This window comes from Panthera tigris, chromosome B3 (assembly GCF_018350195.1).
Source record: "Panthera tigris isolate Pti1 chromosome B3, P.tigris_Pti1_mat1.1, whole genome shotgun sequence".
Classification (NCBI taxonomy): domain Eukaryota; kingdom Metazoa; phylum Chordata; class Mammalia; order Carnivora; family Felidae; genus Panthera; species Panthera tigris.
The window spans coordinates 21400080-21423122 of NC_056665.1; the positions used below are offsets into that span (position 1 = coordinate 21400080).

At 40.1% G+C, this 23043-nt stretch overlaps 1 protein-coding gene and 1 long non-coding RNA gene across 2 annotated transcripts in view; one reads left to right on the plus strand and one right to left on the minus strand.

Moving 5' to 3' along the window:
- The window catches only part of MTMR10 (myotubularin related protein 10), a 55638-nt gene extending 39097 nt beyond the window's left edge, over positions 1-16541 (minus strand). Inside the window, exons 1-2 of the mRNA XM_007095876.3 lie at positions 16101-16541; positions 15462-15522 (exon numbers count right to left, since the gene is read on the minus strand). Coding sequence (XP_007095938.2) covers positions 15462-15522; positions 16101-16160 — 121 coding nt within the window. The 5' untranslated portion in view covers positions 16161-16541. The remainder of the gene's footprint in view (positions 1-15461; positions 15523-16100) is intronic.
- LOC122239408 lies at positions 6366-17779 on the plus strand. Its single transcript, XR_006218463.1, has 3 exons — positions 6366-6825; positions 15776-15961; positions 16710-17779. It is a non-coding gene; the product is annotated as an uncharacterized LOC122239408 (long non-coding RNA).
- Positions 17780-23043: the final 5264 nt, after the last annotated feature.

Genomic DNA, 23043 nt, shown 5'->3' on the forward strand with positions numbered 1-23043 from the left:
AAAAGATAAAAACAAGTATAGAATATTAAAAGCAACAAGGGAAGGGGTGGCTCAGTTGGTTGAGCATCTGACTTTGGCTCAGGTCATGATCTCACAGTTCCTGAGTTCAAGCCCTGCATCAGGCTCTAAGCTGTCAGCGCGGAGCGTGCTTTGCATCCTCTGTCTCCCTCTCTGTCTCTGACTCTCTCTCTCTGACAAGAGAAAAACAACTTGCTATTACAAGGGAAACCCCATAAGGCCATCATACCTTTCAGCAGAAACTGCACAGGCCAGAAGAGAGGACACCATATATTCAAAGTGCTGAAAATTCTTTTGACTTTGAATACTCTACACAGCAAAGTTACTGTTTAGAAGTGGATAAAAAATTTTCCAGACAAACAAAAGCTAAAGAAGTTTATCACCACTAAACTGGCTTTACAAGAAATGTTAAAGGGACTTCTTTAAGCTGAAAAGAAAGGGCACTAATTAATAACAAGAACACATATGAAAGAATACATCTCACTGAAAAAATAAACACATAGTAAAGGTAGGGGATTAGTTACTTCTTTTTTGGTAGTGGATTAATTACTTCTAAAGCTACTAAGAAGGTTAAAAGACAAAAGTAATAAAAGGAACTAAAACTGCAATATTTAGTTATGGGATACAGAAGATAAATGTAAAACGTGACTTCGAAAACAAAATGTGGGTGGGAACAGTAATAATGTTGAGCTCTACAATGGGATCAGACTTAAGTTGTTATCAACTTAAAACAGACTGTTTATAGACAGAAGTTATTATATGCAAGCCTCATGGTAACCACTAATCAAAAACCTATAGTAAATACACAAAAGATACAGAGAAAGGAATATAAGCTTACCATTAAAGAAAGTAATCAAACCACAAAGGAAAAGAGCAAGAGAAGAAAGGAACAGAGAGGAACTTACAAAAACTGCCAGAAAACAATTTAACAAAATGGCAATAAACATATACCTCTCTGTAATTACTTTAAATGTAAATGGGCTAAATGCTCCAATCAAAAGATATAGAGTGGATGAATGGATAAAAAAAACCAAGAACCATCTATACACTAACTATCATAGACTCACAGACTGAAAAAGAAGGATGGAACAAGGGATTTTCCATACAAATGTAAACCAAAGGTGGGGTAGCTCTACTTATCTCAGGCAAAATAGACTTTAAAACAGACTGTGATAACAGACAAATAAGAGTTTTACACAATGATAAAAAGGTCAACCAGAAGATATAATATTTATAAATACTTATGCATCCAACATAGGAGCACCGAAATATATAAAGAAAATATTAACAGACTTATAGAGGAAAAATAAGACAGCAATATAGTAATAGCTGGGGACTCTATTATTGCCAATAAATTGGATCAATTACCAAAATGAGACGAGAATGCCACAAGAAAAGAAAATTATAGGTCAATATCCCTGATGAGCATATATGTAAAAATCCTCAACAAAATACTTGCAAACTGAAAAATTCAACAATAATACATTAAAAGAACCATATACCATGATCAAGTGGGATTTATTCCAGGGATCCAAGGATGGTTCAACACCTGCAAATCAGTCAATGTGATACATATTAACAAACCGAAGGATAAAAATCGTGTAATTATCTCAATAGATGCAGGAAAAGAATCTGACAAAGTTCAACATCCATTTACAATAAAAACTCTCAACAAAGCAGATACAGAGGCAAACATACCTTTACATAATAAAGGCCATATATGACAAGCCCACAGCTAACATCATACTCAGTAGTGAAAAACTGAAAGCTTTTCCTCTAAAATCAGTAACAGAACAAGGATGCACACTCTTGCCATTTTTATTCAATGTAGTACTGGAACTCCAAGCCACAGAAACTAGGTAAGAAAAAAAAAGTCATCTAAACTGAAAATGAAGTAAGTGTCACTACTTGCAGATGACACGATATATATACATATATACAGAAGAACACCTTAAAGATTTCATCAGAAAACTGCTAACTGTAATAAATGAATTCAGTAAGGTTGTGGGATACAAAATCAATACACAAAAACCTGTTATATTTCCATATATTAATAATGAACTATCAGAAAGAGGAATTAAGGAAACAATCTTATTTACAATTACATCATAAAGAATAAAATACCCAGGAATAAATGTAACCAAAGAAGTAAAAAATTTGTATACTGAAGACTAGAAGATATTAATGAAAAAAAGCTGAAAATGACACAAATAAATGGAAATATATCTCATGTCCATGATTGGAAGAATTAATATTTTTAAATGTCCCGTCTACCCAAAGAAATATACAAATTCAATGCAATCTCTATCAAAATTCCAGTGGCATTTATCACGGAAACAGAACAAGCAATCTTAAAATCTGTATGGAGCCATTAAAGACCCCAAAAAGCCAAAGCAATCCTGTAAAAGCACAAAGCTGAAGGTGTGATGCTCCCTGATGTCAACCTATATTACAAACCTATAGTAATTAAAGTAATACAGCACTGGTAAACAGACACATAAATCAATGGAACAGAATAGACAACCCAGAAATAAACCCACACATACGTGATCAATTAATTTATAACAAAGGAGCCAAGAATATATACTGGGGAAAGCACAGTCTCTTTCGTAAATGGTGTTTAGAAAATTAGATAGCCAGGTCACCTATGGCTCAGTCAGTTAAGCGTCTGACTCTTGATTTTGGCTCAGGTCACAATCCCAGGGTGGTGGGATTGAGCCCCACATTGGGCTCCACACTGAGTGTGAAGCCTGTTTAAGATACTCACTCCCTCTGCCCCTCTTCCACACTCACCTGTTCTAAAACAAAAAAATTTTAAAAAGAAAAAATTAGGGGCGCCTGCGTGGCTCAGTTGGTTAAGCGTCCGACTTCAGCTCAGGTCATGATCTCACAGTTCGTGAGTTCGAGCCCCATGTTGGGCTCTGTGCGGACAGCTCAGAGCCTGGGCCTGCTTCATGTTCTGTCTCCTTCTCTCTCTGCCCCTCCCCCACTCATGCTGTCTCTCTCTGTCTCTCAAAAATAAATAAACATTAAAAATTAAAAAAAAAATTAGATAGTGACATGCAAGGGAATGAAACTGAACCACTATCTTACATCATACACAAAAATTAACCTAAAAGGGATTAAAGACTTGACAGAGAAAGACAGATACCATATGTTTTCACTCATATGTGGATCTTGAGAAACTTAACAGAAAACCATGGGGGAAGGGAGGGGAATAAAAAGTTACACAGAGGGAGGGAGGGAGGCAAACTGTAAGAGACTCTTAAATACAGAGAACAAACTGAGGGTTGATGGGAGGTGGGGGAGAGGGAAAAGTGGGTGATGGGCATTGAGGAGGGCACTTGTTGGGATGAGCACTGGACGTTGCATGGAAGCCAATTTGACAATAAATTAAAAAAAAAAAAAAGACTTGAATATAAGACCTGAAACCCTAAAACTCCTAGAAGAAAACATAGGCTGTAATCTCTTTAACATAGGCCTTGGTGATAATTTTTTTAATCTGACACCAAAAGGGCAACAAAAAGCAAAAACAAACAAGTAGGACTACATCAAACTAAAAAGCTTCTGCACAGCAAAAGAAACTATCAACAGAATAAAAGGCAGCCTAATGAATGAAAGAAAATACCTTCAAATTATATATATGAGGCTAACACCCAAAATATATAAAGAACTCATATAATTCAACAGCAAAACAAAACCAAACCTGATTTAAAAAATGGGCAGAAGATCTGAATAAATATTTCTCCAAAGGCATACAGATAGCCAACAGGAAAATGAAAAGATGCTCTACATCATTAATCATCAGGGAAGTGCAAATCAAAAGAACAATGAGGTATCACCTCGCACCTATTGAAATGGCTATTATCAAAGAGATTAGAAATAACAAGTGTTGTCGAGGATGTAGAGAAAAGGTAATCCTTTGTACACTACTGGTGAGAATGTAAACTGGTGCAGATACTGTGGAAAACAGTATAAAGGTTCCTCAAAAATTAAAAATAGAACTACCCTATGACCCAGCAGTTCCACCTTTGTGTATTCATCCAGAGAAAATGAAAACATAACTTGAAAAGATATTTGCACCCACATGTAGCTGCAGCATTATTTACAATAGCCAAAATACGGAAACAATGTAAGTGTCCATCAATGGACAAATGGATAGAGAAGATGTGATACACACACACAGACACACACACACAGGATTATTATTCAGTTGAAAAAGAAAATGAAATCTTGCCATTTGCAACAACATGCTTGCACCTTGGGGGCATTATGCTAAGAGAAATAAATCAAAGACAAATATTGCATAATCTGTCTTATATATGGAATCAAACAAACAAACAAACAAACAAGAACAACCCAAGGTCTTAGGTACAGAGAAGAATTAGTTTGCCAGAGGTGGAGGATGGGAGAAATGGGTGAGAACAGTTTTTCGTTTTTTAAATAAATTGAATTAAAAAAAATTTTTTTTAAATAAGGTATATTCCACAAAGCTAAAGTGAGTGTCTCTCTGCACCCAAATTTGAACTTACCCGCCAATAAAACTTTAAAATATAGTTTTAGAGTTAAAAGCGAAGATTAAAGAAAGAAACATAAGAGGTCAAAACAAAATTTATAATGTGCTTTGACAGGAATTTAAAGTGTGGTCATCATTAAAATAAACCTTAATTTCAAGATCTAATACTCAAATAGACCCAAGGACACCTTTAAGCAATTCACCTCCAGAGTCAATGGTGGACAAGTGAGGGTACTGATCTACTTCATCTGCACTATCATTATGAAAACCTTAACAGTGGTGGTAGAACCTGTTTGCAGACAGGCCCCAAATACTTACCAATTCAAGAATGCAACTATCGTCTCAAAACGATCTTTCTCTCAACAAAACTAATGTTATAGTAAATTTGAATTGCAATAACTTTTATACTTAAAAATGCATAAGCCTATTATAAGAACAGCAACCTAACATTCACTTGAGGATTTAATTGAAATTTACTCATGTCAAGTTCTCAGCTTATACCATTTGAGTAGCTGTCCATCCTGAAACCAAGCCTCCTTCACATAGCCTGTGAGGCCCTGTGCCTCTCGCCCTCTAACACTGTCCTCCTCACTATCATGCGACAGTGCCCTTTTAATCCTTCTAGGGATCCTACTTCTTCCATCACATGAGTCTTTGCACGTCTTGTTCCCATTTCCTGGAATATTCTTTTCTTCTCCTTTAGCCTAATCACTTTCTCAGGAATGCCCCCCCCCCCATGGCTTGTTTTAATCTCCCTGACTAGATTAAATCCTTCAATCCTAGCATCATACACTTGTAATTCCTAGCATTTACACAGCCACTGTTTATATATATGTGTGTGTGTGTGTGTGTATATATATATATATATATATATATATATATATATATATATATATTAAAATCACTGCCTGTCCCACCCTCAGGATCATATACTTCATGAGGGTAGAAGATGGGCTGATTTTTCTTCAATGCTGAAATTTCAGTTCCTAGACAAATGCCTAGGACAAGGCATGATCTCAGTCATGAGATCCAGCCCTGTGTTGGGCTCTGCATTGAGCATGGAGCCTGCTTAAGATATTCTCATTCTCTCTCTCTCTCTCTCTCTCTCCCTCTGTGTGTGCGTGTGGGTCCCTCTCGCTGCTCACTTGTGCTCTCTCTAAAAAAAAAATTTTTTTTAAACTAGTAAGAAGAAAATTTTCAGTATTTATTTCTCTATGCTTACATAAAATGAAATGTACTGTATCTAAATACAGGAAGCATAAAAACAGAACTAAAGATTCAAAGTACTACTCTTAACTGGATTCTAATGAGAAAAAAATTTGAAAAGACAAAAATATACACTGAAACTCATTAAATAGTTCAAATACATAAAATTTAAATCTTCCATAGCTCCTTGAACCCAATGCTTTCCAATAACAGAATGTGAACTAGTGAATACTCAACCTTTCTTCCCACCAAGAAATCTTCGTTACCAATTACAGAGAACCCTTAACTTGAAAAACAAAACAAAACAAAACAAAACAAAACAAAACAAAAAACAACCCTGCATTAATTATTCACAGTTCTCAGTTCTCAGAGTTAGATGTTACTCCTATAACACGGACTTCTTCAAAGTAAGACTACTGGCTCACAAAGTATAACCTACATCAATCACTTCATGCTGCGCCACTCTTTTTTTTTTTTTTTTTAATGTTTATTTATTTTTGAAAGAGACAGAGAGAGTGGGAGAGGGGTAGTGAGAGAGGGAGACACAGAATCGGAAGCAGGCTCCAGGCTCTGAGCTGTCGGCACAGAGCCTGACACGGGGCTTGAACTCACGAACTGCAAGGTCATGACTTGAGCCGAAGTCAGACACTCAACCAACTGAGCCACCCAGGCACCCCTGTGCCACTCTTCTTAACTAGCCAACTCACTTGCCCAAAGACTTCAAACAGTGCTACAAAAATTCATTCATTTATAACGCTAAAGATTCATATATACTTATGAATGTTATATTCAAAAGTTTACTTAAAAAATAGCTATGCCACAAGATTTTAGGTTTCTGAGAAGGGAAGAGAATGTAATATTGGACAGAAAGAGATGGGAGGTCTTGTTGGACAGGACATGGCAACTTCATTAGTACCATCAGTCAATTGTATTTATGATGCACACGTTCTAGAACAGCCCTTCTTCTCTAGCAACATGATTCTCTTACTGATGGCACAAATGTAAAATGTCAAGTCCATGAGTGCAGTTGAGAATGAGACAAAGATAAAAAGAGAATACATTTAATGTGTCCAGACCTGGTTTTTGTAAGTAACACTTTACTGAAACATATCCATGCTTATTTGTTTGTGTATTATCTATGACTCCTTTCATTGGACAAAGGCAGTGCTGGGTGCTTGCAAAAGAGAATTTATGGCCTCCAAAGTTGAAAACATTTATTGTCTGATACTTTACAGAAAGTCTGCCTTCCCCTGTGCTAGACATGGTTACTTAAGTGAGAACTTTCACATATACACAGATGGATGCAGACATAAAGAAATGGGTATATACTTAGGTTACTAGTACACTTGCATATTTTCTACTCTGTCCCCTCCAGGCCTAAAAGCACATTCAGCACACAGATCTTGGTATTTAAGACCATTCTCCAACAGAAGGAACTAGAGCTCCTTGCAAAAACAGCTAATTCCAGGGCCAGGGCAGAGAAAACAAAAAGAGGAGTTGGGAGTCTTTGGTAGTTCCAGAATGCCAGAAAGTACGGAAGGAGAATAGGGGGTGAGGGAAGACATTTCAAAACGATACACCAACACAAAAGAATTCACCAAACTATCAGTAAAAATGGAGAAACTGTCCGACTAAAGACACTAAGGAGACATAATGACTAAATGCAATACAGTATCCCAGACGTCATCTTGGAACAAGTAACAGACATCAGTGGAAAGACTATGGAAATGTGAATAAAACTTGCGATTTAGTTAATAACAATACTAATTTTTTAATTTAGCTCAATTTAACAAGGTTATGTAAGATGTTAACATTAGGGAAAGTTAGGTGAACAGTATATGTTAACTATCTGCACTCTTATACAACTCTTTTATAAATTCCAGCTTATTTAAAAGTAAAACTGAGAAAAAACTGGACAAGAAATAGAAAAGTAACAACAACAAAAGTGGAACAGGGGACTCTATGCTATGGTCTTTTAAGGAAACTTAAGTGTCACACAGCTCTGAGAGCAGAAAACAGGAATAAGCTCTTGGGAGAGAAAGAGCAGTAGGGCGGGACGGGGCAGGGGAAGAAAAGGAGGGCACTTCTGGGGAGATGCTCTATTTGGGTCTTATTATTATAAACGTATAATTAAGTGTCAAGTTAACCTGGCTTGAGTTTTACTTGATGACACTAAATTATGTTCACTCACATGGAATCAGTCTTTAAAATGGTTGGGTCATGTAACACGGCTGTCTGCTCTCACAATAATTTTCTGCTTATACTTAGTAAGAAGGAAGTAACACTGGGTAGGAGTTGTTAAAGCTACTATGTACTGCAGTCCTGTGGGCCACAACACTAGCTTACAAACAAGAAAGAAAAAGATACAAAATGGCCTTTTCCTAGAGAGCACAGATACATAAATAGAAGAGTTCTGGACTGTCCTTGGTGTGTCTTGAATTAGTGACCCCTGAGGAAAAAAAACACCTAACAAAAGCTTCAAAACTCCAGGAGACCATGAAGTTTTCCCAGAGACCCCGCGCCTGCGCTTCTCAGGTGGCAGAGCAGTGCTGTGCTGGAAGGCTTGCACTGGCTCATGAGAACCATCGAGTTCCTCCTCCCCCCACACCCTCCACCCCTAGCTCTGTGCTCCCAAGTTGACAGCCTGCAATCAGACCTGGTGGGAGGGTTTTCACCACCAAGCACTTTCCAGCACACCACTGAAGGGAAGCCACAGGGAGGCCTCATAGAAGACAAAGTAGGAAATTGGCTTCACTGTGGGGTAAGCAGAAGGCACCACAGAAAAAGCTATCTAAATCAGAAGATGATAGGTCAAGAGTTTCTACTACCACCTGGGAAGGAATCAAAATTTGCTTTCTTAAGACCCTTCCATGTGTAAAAATAAATAAGAAAGGAAGTAAAATTAATAAATCTCCAAAAATGGTATAGCTAAGTTTTTAACTTCTGGAGAACCAAAGAATTTCATATTATCTTTCATGATACCTTACACATTTAGAAAATCAATCCATTTTTGATGAATAAAATTTAATTTTCTCATACATTTTAATCTTGGAAAATAGTTTAAGACAAAACTTTACTGTGTAGAGTGGCTAATTAACCTATAGAATGTATTTAGGCCCAAAGCAGAATTCAATATATGGCTTTACATATGGTGACTGGCTGTCTGGAACTGAGGGGAGGCTCGGCATACAGCACTTTCAGCACTAATACAGGATAGTCATGAGCAAAGTGGGACCAGTTGTTAACCTTAGCTATAGATAAATTCAGGAATTTAAGTGGCCTAAAAATTACTAATGGAGGTTGAAACTATACAGAAGACAAACACATTGTTACTTATATGTAACAACATGTGCAACTCTGATGCCCTCGTGGATACTAAAGAGTCCAATTTTGCAGGTCACACAATACAAAAAAGCATGTAATCAAGCAGCACCTCCAGCAGGTGCCACCCACAGTGTGGGCTGAAGGACGGTTAGAAGTGCAGACTCTGGGAAGAAACCAGAAGGAAATCTTGCAGGCAGAAGAGGACTGAGATAGAGAGAACATGTGATAAAATAGTTACAAAGGCCTACACAAGCAAACAGGCATTTGGAAGAGAGAAAGGAAGCAGCCTGACTGAAGCAAGTATCAACACTGGGAAACGGTGCAGAGGTCAGCAAGGTGGAGTGTTAGCAAATTATAGAGGTTACAGAATTTGGATTTTTATCCTGGGTAAGCAGGATTTTACCTGTGCAGGTTCACAAAGAGTTTCTGAGCAGGAGCTAAGGTACAAAGAGACTGGTGGTCAGAACGGAGGAAGCGAGTAACAAAATGCTGGCTTATGGCACCGCAGCAGCAGCCTAAGGACAACAGCCCTGAAGGCTCTATAGGTGAGGGACAAACACAATGGTTACACGGTACACTGCACCAAATGGAGTTATAAGTCCTTCGGGACTTTCAAAAGTAACGTACGTATGAATTAAAATACTACAGAAAATCAGCCTACAATCATCTCTAAAGCTTATCTACAAAAGGGTATTAAAAAACAACACAAAGGGGCACCTGGGTGGCTCAGCTGGATAAGCATCTGACTCTTGATATCGGCTCAGGTCATGATCTGTTTGTGGGACTGAGCTCTAAGTCGGGCTCTGCGCTGGCAGTGTGGAGCCTGCTTGGGATGCTCGCTCTCTCTCTCTCTCTCTCTCTCTCTCTCTCTCTACCCCTCCCCAGCTTGTGCTAGCTCATACACATGCTCTCTCTCTCTCTCTCAAAATAAACAAACTAAAAAATAAAAATAAAAAACAACACAAAACATAAAACACTTGAAAGAGAAAGGGGACCATTAAGGGATTTACAATGCAAGTGAAGACATAAGAACTACAGTGAGGCAGAAAACAAAAACAGTAGATAAAACAGGTCTAAACAGTGAATGCGTAAAAAAAATATATAAACAAGACATCTACTCAACAATGGCTATTTTCATTTTCCAGATGGCCCATGGTCGTATGCTTTTCTGATCCGATTACAAAAGACTCAGACAATGAGTGCATTCATTATCGATCTAACAGTTAATCTCAATGCTGAAAAGCCCTGCTGGCATTATAGATGGGAAGGGGAAAGAGCTGAGCAGACACAGCCTTAGCACAGTGGCTGAGGCTTAGCAGGCACTCAAGATGCAGAGCAGAAGTCATTTCCTGACACCCTCTCCCCAAAAATCTCGCTTAGGTGACCCTCCTCTGAGCTCTCTTAACCTCTGCTCTCCTGAAGCATTTCCCCCAATAAACAGAAACTGTCTCAAGACAGGACCCCAACTTTTTTTAGCTTTTTACTCCTCTGCCAAACAGTGTGGAACATGCATCCAATACCTGCTGAACAATTAACTCCTTACTCTTAGCCATAGTGTTCCAAGCCTCAAATCCTCCCTCCCACATCACAGATCCTTAAAAAGATCCTGTTGCAGAGTTAGAAGAGACAAAAGGCCATTAAGCCTACTTATTACAAATCTCACAACTTCATGACAAAGCCGCTGGCATTCCACCAGCCTCTGCTTTGGCACAGCCAGCGACAGGAAGTCCACTGCCTCCCAAGACGGTCCATTTTCTGGCAGCTGAGTCGCAAAGTTGCTCAAGTTAGGTCAAAATCTGTCACTGTTGTGGAAAGGGCATAGCCAAGGACAGAGCTCTTTTCACCTTACTAGATAACTTCTAGGTGGACATCCAATCCGCCCTCCCTCCAGTTCCAAAGCATAAATCTACCCTAATGTCACCAGGGAGGTCAGGCAGGCCCTGCTGCGTAGTGGTTAAAGGCTCAGGCTGGGAGTTGGGCTCAGAATTCTGGCTCTGCCCTTGCTAGCTGTGCAATACTGGGCAAGTTACTTATATGTAACAACATGTGCAACTATAGTTTTCTCATCTGTCACATGAAGATAATAAACTGGTGCTTCCTGGATAACAGCCTTTACGAGGAATAACCTGGAAACTATATATTAGTTAAGGATCTTAGCTGAAGGGTCAGAAACGAAGCCGAGGAGCTTTAACACCTTTGGAAGTCTCCCCCAGTGGTGTGACTCTGCCTCTCTCCAACATGTGATTTCACTCTTCCGGGCAGGTTTTCTGAACTATGATCACTGGAAGAATTACCAAAAAGTATCTCTTTGCTTAGTACCAATCTGAAAATACCCAGAGGCAGAACTGTGCCCATTCTTGCAGTCTGGGATGGGTTGTTATCCTTGCTGGGGACACTAGAGGCTGTGTGGGGATTTGGAAGACCAATGTGTCAAAAGAGAGAGGGTGAAGTTTTCAGAAGACAGTGAAAAGACTCCCAGGCAGACAAGATTAATGATGATCTCTGTGTAAGTACTTATTAATTTGCACCTATGATATTATGAAAACCTCATCAAATTCAGATTCCACAAATTAGGTATACTACAAAAACAATTCAGGCAACCAACACAGAATTCCTAACCTTCTTTATTTGGTTAATTTAAAAACTCCTTTAAAAACACAGCTATTGTCACCATCCTTTAACAGAATATATCTACACCAGAAGCTGGAAGGACAAAATCCCAGAACATAGGACAATCCTTTAAATCAATTTAGCTCAGCGGCGCTTGGGTGGCTCAGTAGGTTAAGTGACTAACTCTTGACTGGCTCAGGTCATGATCTCACGGTTGGTGAGTTTGAGTCCAGCTTTGGGTTCTGCAGTGGCAGTGCAGAGCCTGCTTGCGATTCTCTGTCTCCTCTCTCTCTGCCCCTCTCCAACTTGTGTTCTCTCTCTCTCAAAAATAAACTTAAAAAAATCAATTTAGTTCTATGGAAAAAAGCTGCATTTTCTTAATTTGACCAAGAGCTGGTAAAAACTTCATCCAGGTCTGATGCCAGCCAGACCCTGGAAGACAGTGATATAGGTCACAATCTTCCACCTTGTCCACAGGTCTTGCTGTGATCCAGGCGCACTACTCCCAGCACTTTCCCCATCTAGCACTGAGCTACACTCAGATGCTCAGTGAACTGCCTCACCAGTCCAGCAGCTATCCAAAGATATGAGCATAGTCTGACAGTACTTGGTCTTAACAAATATATACAGGAACACAGATACACACACATTCATTTAAAAATTCAAACTCTCCCTATTTTCAAAAGGATTGCAGTGATTTTATACATATATAATCGTTAAAAGACCAAGATTCCCATGATGCTGGGAAGATGAAGAGAAAGCCTAGACAAAGCCAGCTGCTTTGATAAGGGACTGTATTTCAATTCCAGACTTAGATAATAATTCTCTTAAGAAGCGTGGCCCTGGGAGACAGCAGAGACACATGACAAAATAAGTCTTCCTCTGACTGCTGAATCTGAGAGTTGGTCTGTCTGCATGTGTGCATGTCTATGGTAACCATTCAAGCTGGTGTTCTAAGGGGTTCTTTTTTTCTTTTCTAAAGTTTACTAATTTTGAGAGAGAGCGGCATGTGAGCAGCAGAGGGGCAGAGAGAGAGGGAGAGAGACAGAATCCCAACCAGGCTCCTCATTGTCAGCACAGAGCCCGATGCAGGGCTTGATCTCAGGAACCGTGAGACCATAACCCTAGCTGAATTCAAGAGTCACAGGCTGAACCAACTGAGCCACCCAGGTGCCCCTGAGGGGTTCTTTCATTTAGTCATTCACTCAATCAACATCTCAATGCGCTACAATAGACAACACAGCCACAAAGTTGAATTAAGTACAACCTCCATCTCAAGGAAGTTCATGAACCAGGCAAACTGAAAACTACTAACATAAAGCATAAAGCACAATCTAAATTAAGTGACCAGTGTCTTCTCTTTTCTTCATTTAACAAAAGATGAAGATCGTTTTAAATTTAGCCTTAAGTTCCAACAGAGCACACAGTAACTGCACACAAACAGCTGATTTTGTGTCTGATTTTCATCTGCTTATAAAAGTTCAAACTTCAGGCATCTAAAGTAGGATATCCTTGAATCCAAGGCACTATGCCCAAGCATAACATGCAATACTGTATCTGAACAATTCCTTCTTGTTCTGCTTGCCTATGTAAAGCCACAGGTGACGTGGCCAAGTTTTCTCTTGGTTGCTGACTGTAATGAAGGCAAGAACTATATTATTAAGTAAGCCCTTACAGTAAAAGCCTTAACCTAGCCCATGTCTTTAGATCACCAATGCCTCAGTTACTTTCCAACTGCCTTCCCAGATTTCACAGGTGGAGTAGTAGGATGCAGGCCAAAGAAGGAGCAACAGAGGTTCTAGTGGTGGTCAGACATGTCACTCAAGAGGGAAAGCAAGAAAGAGAGACCACAACAGGGTGGTCAGATAGAAACTGTAAGTGTGTGGGAAGGCCAAGAGGAGAAAGTAAGAACAGAAGGGGTGAGGAAGGCAGGCAAAAGATGCACTAATCTAGGATTGGCTAAGTGTTTTGTAAGAAATAAGTTAGCTGCAAACAGAACCCAGGGTACCAGAGCCATCACATATGTGTACCCAGAGCCAATGCAAGAAAATGTAACACAAATCAGACTATCCAGATTTAACTGCCCTTTCTGGGACAAGTAAACCACTTACAGTCAGGAAATAAGTTTATGTCTTCCCCAGAAAACTGTGACTTTTTAGTAGAGAGGTAAGGTTTTAGCTAATTCTACAGAACCATAATCCTTCAGTGTGAAGTCCTTCAAGCTCATTGATACTTAGTAACACTTTCATAAGCATTATTTTAAATATAAAACTCAATCTTAAAAAAATCCAGCACTATCATTTGTATGTAAGACCTGTTGTTTATTAGAGTCAAATCATAATGTCGGAAGAGGGACATCAAGGCCGAAGAACAGGGCCTATTCAGACAAAGTAAAGGAAGCCAAAGTTCAATAGCTCACAGGCACTCATTCAAGATGAGTACTGTTTCCCACAGCTGACTTTGAAATGCCTGGAGTGACTAAGGCCAAAACAGAGCACGCACACGGAGCAAAGGTTACTTATTAATTCTATTGTTAATACTAAGGAAAAGTACAAAGGATTATTTAGCACGCCCTGGTAGGATAAAAAGCATTAACAAAATAAAGGCAAAATATTTATAACTAACTCCCATAATAAAGCTAAAAACAATTTTTAAGAGTTTGCATCTATAATTTTTAAGAGGTTGACGTTTTTAATGTGTTTGTTCCTACCTGACACTTAAAATTTTAAAGCACAAAATTTAAAGTTTCCATATTTGCTCAATTACTACCCATAAAGTTCCAATCATTTTATTAGATTTAGCATTAAGTAACGAGTAAGATTCTTAAATGCTGACGGTAGCCACACAAATTGGTATGTGATTAGATTTCAGGCTTAAAACAGGCTTCCCTAAGTATCTGACTACTTCCCTCTATAGTCACATTAAACAACTGACTTTCCTAATTATTATACCTTGTTATACAATTCAAAATACCAATTAAATATTTTATGTTTTAAAACTAAGCTATCTACCACAATTCCTACCTCTACCTCTTAGGGTCTTCTAAGGTAAATTTTGCTTTAAACCAGTGCTTCTTCACTGGGAGGAAATTTTGCTCCCAGAGGCAAAAAACAAAAAAAATAAGTTTTGGCAACGTCTGGAGACGTTTTGGTTGTTGTAACTAGGAGGTGGAGGAGCGGGGGTGCTGCTGGCATCTGGTGGGCAAAGGCCAGGGATGCTGTTATACACATCCTACAATGCACAGGGCAGCCCCTATAACAAAGAATACTCAGGCCCAAAATGTCAACAGTGCCTCTGTTGGGAAACCCCATTCTAAACTGAAACAAGTAAATTTGCAAACACAGCTGACACCTTCAAAAAAACAATTGCCAAGTAAGTAATTCAAAGTTCACTAAGCTTTGTTATTGGTATAGAGACCCAGACATAATAAAAGTTGCTTTTCATACCGTTAAAATGATGATCTATTAATCATTAATGCATGAAGTTGCAGGCAAGAAGGGCAAAGAGTACTTTCCCTACCTAAGCAATTAATGATTGCTTAAAAAATGACCATTTCAGGAGACAAAGAAAGAAAGAAAGAAAGACAGTGATATTCTTGACAGTTTCCTAGGGTGCTTATATTTTCAAAGACAAACATCAAGTTTTTCTGCCCTCAGTCGTTAGATTTTTAACAGGATAAAGTTTAAAATGAAATAGAAGAAACAAGTTAACCACATGGTACTAGTTGGTAGAATAATCCTGGACCAAAACACATTACTAAAGTGTCCGCTGAAACTCTGATGTTTACCTGGCAAAAGGACTGGTTCCAGTTTTTTAATCTTCGGTTCCGAATTAATCTTATCGTCAGTCTGAAATACATTAGCAAAATAAATCAAGATCAAAACTTTTCCTCCCCCGTGAGATACCAAAGCAAATTTTGTTTTCTAAGTGATGACACATGCAACAGACACATATTGCTCCCGCCCCCTTAAAATCTTTCACATGTTCTACCAGATCTTTTCAAGATCTGTTCATTATCGATTGGGGAGCCTGACAAAAATATGAAAACGGCCGATGCCGTTTCCAGGTGTTCACATTTATGACAGGTAACCTCTTCACCAGGTGCCCACAAACGATGCACTCAGGCTGGCGGCCACCGCGCAGACAATCGCCAGGCGAAGAGCTAAATAAGTCCGATTCCAAACACTCCCCACACACGGCAAAACTACGGATCACAGGTCTCCGGGCAGAGAAAGGCTGTGGCGAAGTTTTACAAGTTTCCACCGATCCATGGGGGCTCCGGAGAAGGTGCGTTTCCCTGCGCCGGGGCTCTGGCAATCGCACGGCTGGGGATAGGGAGACCCGGGGAGCTTCCCGAGGGGGTCGGCCCCGGCGGCTCCCCGGAAGCGCCAAGGAGAGGAGCGCTCTCGAGGAGGGGGTTGTTTACCTGGGGCGGCGGCAGGAGGTAGGACCTGAAGGTGGGTCTGGGCGGCTTGAGGGAGAACATGGTGCCGCCGCCTTTTCGCCCCCGCCGGGTCGCAACCCGGGACCCGCCGCGGGCCAGCGGTAGCGCCGACGCCTCCCGACGCCCGCGGGCTCAGAGATCCCCGTGCGGCCGCCCAGGCCCCGTCTGCGGCCAGCCGGCCCGGGCGGACTGACGGGCGGGGACACGGCGGAGCGCCCGCCCGAGCGGGGAGGAGCCGGGGCAGAGTTGGGTCGACTCGGGCGCCTGGGCCCATCCCCGGAAGGGGCCCGGCGCCCCGCCCCGAGAGACGGTGCGCGCGGGGTCGGCGGCCGGCCGCTCCTGGCCTCTAGGCCGCGCTGGTCCCGGAACGCAAGACTCGCGCCGCCCGCCTGCTGCCGGGACCTTCAGGGAGCGCGCCGGGGGGAGCGAGGCTCGGCAGCCATCTTGAGAGGACAGCTGGGGAGGGCGCTCCTACGGCGGCCCGCAGGGCTCACTGAGGCCCACAGGGACCTACGGCGGCCCGCGGGGGTCATGGCTGTAGCCGGAGGGGCCGGCGACCTTGGCTCAGAGCTCTCTCTTTTCCTGGCACAGCTCCCTTGACGGCGGCTCATTAGACACCCAGCTCGCGCGAGCATTGTGGTTTTAAGTCGTCGGGAGGAGCCCAGGCATAGGGAAAGGGATTCTGGTGCCCCGGACTCAGCCAGTCACACTGTGCGTCCAGCATGTGAAGGAACCTCACTGGGAAAGTGGACCAGTGCTGCCAGCAGCGACCAGGATTAAACGTCTAGCGCAGTCTGGATAAAGCTCCCTTAAAGGTCCTACAGTTTGGGAAGATTGTCTTCCATCATCCCGTCTGTTGTCTTTGCGCAAAGCTTTGAGACTGGGATATCCTACCAAGCTGAGCTGACTGCTGATTTCCATGGGATGTTGAGACCAGCGTGGGCCTAGGGACTGACATGACATTGGCAGGCAACTCAGACTCCTCAACTTAGTTTATTATAACTTTGACCCTCCTTATTAAAATTTAATGTGGATAAAAGATATTAAACAAGTTAACGTCCTTTCTTTTCTCACCCATCCTCACAGGTAAAGATACCTAGTGAGCAGATAAATGATCAAAAACCCAGCAAGAGTGAGGCACTAGCAGTGTGGGGCCTTCATTAGGCAAAGGAACAAAAAGTCCGCCTGTTAATTTTGCAGTTAACAATTAGATGAATTTAAGCATATGGAGCACAGGGCATTTCCTAACTCGAAACATATTTCCGAACTGAAGCAGCCTTTGGTGGAGGGGGGCTAGTGATGTACCACTTTGGTGAATCTGTTAGTTGAGAGTTGATCCTTCTTTTGCTCTGAATAAACCCCTAATCCAGCATTTTATAACTAATGTCACAAGGAAGCTCCAGTATGACCATATGAATCATAATCATACTGACAAGTGTTGCTAATTGAAACATTAAAAAAATTTGAGATTCAAAAGTTTGCTTTTTCTCTGAAAATAATTTATCCTGGATTTAGAAAACTACTGATTTTTCTTGTTAGTTTGGGTAACACATGATTTCATTTGCTCAGGAACCACAATTGTACTTTAAAATGTTAAGTTCTTTGGGTTATTATGGGTATTAACACTGTGCATACACATTTAAAAATTTTTATGAGGGGCGCCTGGGTGGCTCAGTCGGTTAAGCGGCCGACTTTGGCTCAGGTCATGATCTCACCGTCAGTGAGTTCAAGCCCCGCATCCTGCTCTGTGCTGACCGCTCAGAGCCTGGAGCCTGTTTCAGATTCTGTGTCTCCCTCTCTCTGACCATCCCCCGTTCATGCTCTGTCTCCCTCTGTCTCAAAAATAAATAAACGTTAAAAATAAAAAATAAAAAAATTTTATGAATAGTCTGATTTTTCTACCGTAAATGGATTTAAAAAAACAACAACAACAACAAACTCATGCAGTAAAGATCAGATTTGGGGTTACCAGAGGCAAGGGATAGGAGAGGGGAATTGAAGAAAGGTGGTCAAAAAGTGCACACTTCCAGTTACAAGATAAATAAGTACTAAGGATAGCATGATGCCTATAGTTAATACAACTGTATGATATATAAGAAAGCTGTTAAGACAGTAAATTCTATGAGTTCTCATCACAAGAAAAAAATTTTTTCTTTGCTTTCTCTTTACTGTGTCTGTATGAGATGATGAAATGCTCCTAAACTTAATGCAGTAATCACTTCACAATATATGTAAGTCAAACATTATGCTATATGCTTTAAACTCGTAGGTCAGTTATATCTCAAAACCAGAGCAAACTGGTACAGCCATTCTGGAAAACAGTATGGAGGTTCCTCAAAAAGTTGAAAATATCACTGCCCTGTGACCCAGCAATTGTACTACTAGGCATTCATCCAAAAGATACAAGATTACTGATTCAAAGGGGGCACATGCACCTCAATTTTATAGCAGCACTATCAACAATAACCAAATTATGAAAATACGGAATATTAGCCATCAAAAGAATGAAATCTTGCTATTTGCCATGATGTGGATGGAACTAAAGTGTATTATGCTAAGCGAAATAAATCAGTAAGAGAAAGACAAATATCATATGATTTCACTCATGTGGAATTTAAGAAACAAACGATGAACTTAGGGGAAGGAAAGGGAAAACAAAATAAGATAAAAGCAGAGAGGGAGGCAAACCATAAGAGACTCTTAAATATAGAGAACAAACAGGGTTGCTGGAGGGGAGGTGGGTAGAGAAATGAGCTAAATAATTGATGGGTATTAAGGAGAGCACTTGTGATAAGCACCAGGTGTTATATGTAAGTGATGAATCACTAAATTCTGCCCCTGAAACCAATACTATGCTATATGTTAACTAACTTAAATTTTAAACAAAATCTTGGAAGGAAAAACGGGGGGGGGGGGGGGGAGTGGATTTTTTTTTTTTTTCCAATGAATATTCTCCAAGTAATATGTGAGTTTTTCTTTAAAGTTCAGTGACTTACTCTGTGATTTGGGTTTTGCCATATTGGTTTTCTTGGAAACTACAACTCTAATATGTGACCCTACAATAGAAAAATAGAAAAACTTTTGGTTTCCAGATTTTTTTATTGACCTAACCCTAAATTTTATGACATTTTCAGATACCTAATTATATTGTTCTGCTTGCGCCACCATAATAAAATATTACAGACTGTATGCTGAAACAACAGAAATTTATTTCTCACGGTTCTAGACGGTGGGAAGTCCAAGATCAAGGCATAGACAAGATAGGTTTCTCCTAAGAGTTCTTTGACTTGTTTGCCAACAGTGGTTGTGTTTTCATATGCCCAAGGTGGGGAAAAGAAAGAAAGAGAGAGAGGATGTGCACTCTGGTGTCTCTTCTTTTAAGGGCACTAATCCTGTTGGATCAGAATTCCACCCTTTATGATCTCATTAAGCTTAATTACTTCCTACAGGCTCTATCTCCAAATGTAGTCACATTTAGGGGTCAGGGCTTCAACATATGAATTTGGGGAGGATACAGTGCAGTCCATAGCACTAGTCTTAAGGCTTCTATTCAGCCGTGACCTCCTTGATACTTTGACTACAACCTTCTTTTGACTCTAATGCCACTCTTTTGTCCTATTTTTATGACTCTGTTTCCATGATGGGTCCTATCATGGGAGATAGTGGTATTCCCTACAGATCATTTCCTTTCCCCTATGAAGAGAAAAAAAAAAAAAAGCTAACATTTCTTGAATACCTATTAGGTGCTAGGAATTTTATATATTTATTCAGTTACCAAATTTGTATGAGTGCTACCTTTGTGCTAAAACAAAACAAAACAACTATTCAGGTCACCAAGAAGACAAAGTTCCTACTTTCATGGCATTATGAGTAGAAAGATATATACAAAAATGGATATATAGTATGTTTGGGGGTAATAAGAGCCATAAAACAAGGGAAGAGGATGAGAATTCTAGTTTGTGATGGTAGGTGAGGTGTGGTCATGGACAAGATGACACTTGAGCAGAGAGTGACCAAAGAAGTGAAGGAGTAAGCCAGGTAGAAATCAGGAGGAAGAGCTTGGGGACAGAGGGGAGAGCAGCGCAAATGTCCTGAGGTGAGAGGGTGCCTGGTATGTTTGAGGCCAGTGCAGCTGATGCAGCCCTACTCCACTGGGAGAGGAAAGTCAGAGAGAAAGAACAGGCCAGATCTCATAGGGCCTGAAAGCTGAGAAAACCTTTTGCAATATTTTAAGCTAAGAATGACATAATTCTGGCTGACATTTTAAAAATAATCACTCCCATTGCTGTGGGAGTACAGCATGGTAGAAACTGAGAGACTAGTTGGCAACTATTAGAATAGTTCAGATAAAAGAAGGTGATGGTGGTAGCAGTGGAAAAAGGGAAGACATGGTTATGCATAATGTCTACAAAACTCTCCCATTGCCTGGGTATGTGGGCCTTTAAGATGACTATTAAGTGGTTTAAACAATCTGTTTCTTGAGGGGAGATTCTGGGGGAAATGATAGCAGCATTATTGCTTGGTCTCCACATAAAAAAAGACAAAGAAACTCTAAAACAAAAACAAACCCATGGATGACATCTACAACCAATCTAAATGAAACAATATTCTCATGATCTCCAGTATGCAGGTAAGTGGGAACAAAGCAATAGCAGTCACAAGATCTTTATGGTATCAGCAAAGGGAATCAGTGAGGCATCTGGAGAATTCCAAAATAGCTAAAAGGTATTCACTGGAAAGCCCAGCCAGTCAAGTTGAGAATGAAGGGGTGTTTGTTCTCTCCAACATCATGAGAGTGCAGGGGTCTCATGGTAAGATCTGAAGAGATTGGAACAATATAGCTGTAGGAACTCTTGAAACTGACCTACCAGCACTTCCTTAGGAAAGGACCCACACTGAGGACAAACTGCTGGGCATGGAAACAAAAGTGAACCAGATAGAGACAAAGAGAAGAGAAGGTCCGAAAAAAATGGAGGACCAGAAAGTCTCCAAAAGTAAGCTAACTTTAAAAATTTTAAGACCACACTGTGAAAACAGAAAAGATTCTCTGTGAAGCAAGACAAGCTATCCTGGAAACTGCTTTGTTCAAAAAGTTCAAGAAAACCCATTTCACGTAAAAACAAGCAATAGGAAAGTAAGGAAGTCAAATCCTATAGAAGACTACTGTAGTGAAAAAGAGAATAAGAACAGAATAGCACTTCTATACACAATAAAAGCAGACCAGAAAGATATACCCACAGGAAAGATCAACTTTTAAGCACCCCCCTTAAAAGATGCTAAGAAAATGATATGAGACATGAACGAACCATATAAATTGGAGTTAGAAACAATCAAAATGAAATGAACAAACTCAGAATGAATTAGAAATAAAAAAATTACTTTGGAAATGAAGACTAAACTAAAATACACTCAAGAGTTAGTAAGTAAAAACTGAGAACAAACTGAGGGTTAATGGGGGGTGGGAGGGAGGGGAGGGTGGGTGATGGGTATTGAGGAGGGCACCTTTTGGGATGAGCACTTGGTGTTGTATGGAAACCAATTTGACAATAAATTTCATATATTGAAAAAAAATTAAAAAAATAAAAAGTAAGTACATTTGATTACAGTAAGTACATTAAGAGAGTAAGTACAATAGAGTAAGTACATTAAGAGAAGTGGAAGATGAAATGGAGGAACATTTTATTTTGTTTTTTAAGTGTTTATTTTGAGAGAAAGAGACAATGATAGCATGTATGCATGTGAGCAGGGGAGGGGCAGAGAGAGTGGGAGAGAGAGAATCCCAAGCAGGCTCTGCACTGTCAGCACAGAGCCCCATGTGATGGCCTGATCTCATGAACTGTGAGATCATGACCTGAGCCAAAATCAAGAGTTGGACGCTTAACCGACTGAGCCACCCAGGCGCCCCAGGAGGAAGATTTTAAAAATCAATGAAGATGGAATTTAAAAAGATCAGAGATAAGGTGGCAAACATTGAAGATAAGCAAAGGAGATCCAGCATACAGGTAATAGGAGTACCTGGGGGGGTGGGGAGGGGGAAGGAGGCAGGGATTAGGAAACAGAACAAATACTACAAACTAGGCTTTAAGAAAACCTCCTTGAAATTAAAAAAATATATGTATTTGAAACTTTGCACTGAGAGAACACACTGCACCTGAGAAAATTGACTTAGAATTATCAAAACTAAGACACGTTCTTGTAAAACTAGTGGACTTTAAAGGAAAAATAATGCAAATTTCCTTGGGTATCTGGACAAAAAGAGCAAGTGATTTTTAAATGAAAAAGAATTAGATAATCCTTAGACTTCTTGGCAGCAATGCTTTATTCCAGAAGAAAATGGAGCAACGTATTTAATGTACTCAAGGAAAGAAAATGTGAGAATATGATAATTGCAAGGGATTGAAACACATAGATATGTTAAAATCCATGAGGTAATGATGTGGTTATGCACACACACACATATATATATATATACACATATTTCAATCTACTAGTCACCATTAGAGGATGAGAGGGAATCAATTCAATATCCTAATAACTGACAAATAAATGGGAAAAATCAATCATTGTCCTTGCTGTATGGTATGGACCATACTACTGTGAAACCAAATAGCAGGTGAAAGGAATCATTTCTTCATGAAGTATTCTAACTAATAAAAGAAAAAGATATAGGGTAGATTATTATGATTTTCAGCTTGCTATGAATTAGGGATCTAGGCAGCATCAACAGCCACAGACATCCCCAAAAGAGAGGCAAATAGACATATGTGCCTCATGAGGAAGGAAACGACACCACCCAATAGCCTTGCTAAAAGAATTGAACCTGAGCCTGAGTAAGCCTCTGAATTCTGCCAACTTGCAGAAGCAATGAAACGTGTCAAACTGCATATGAATATTCAACCAGTAAAATTCAGATTGCAGGAAACTT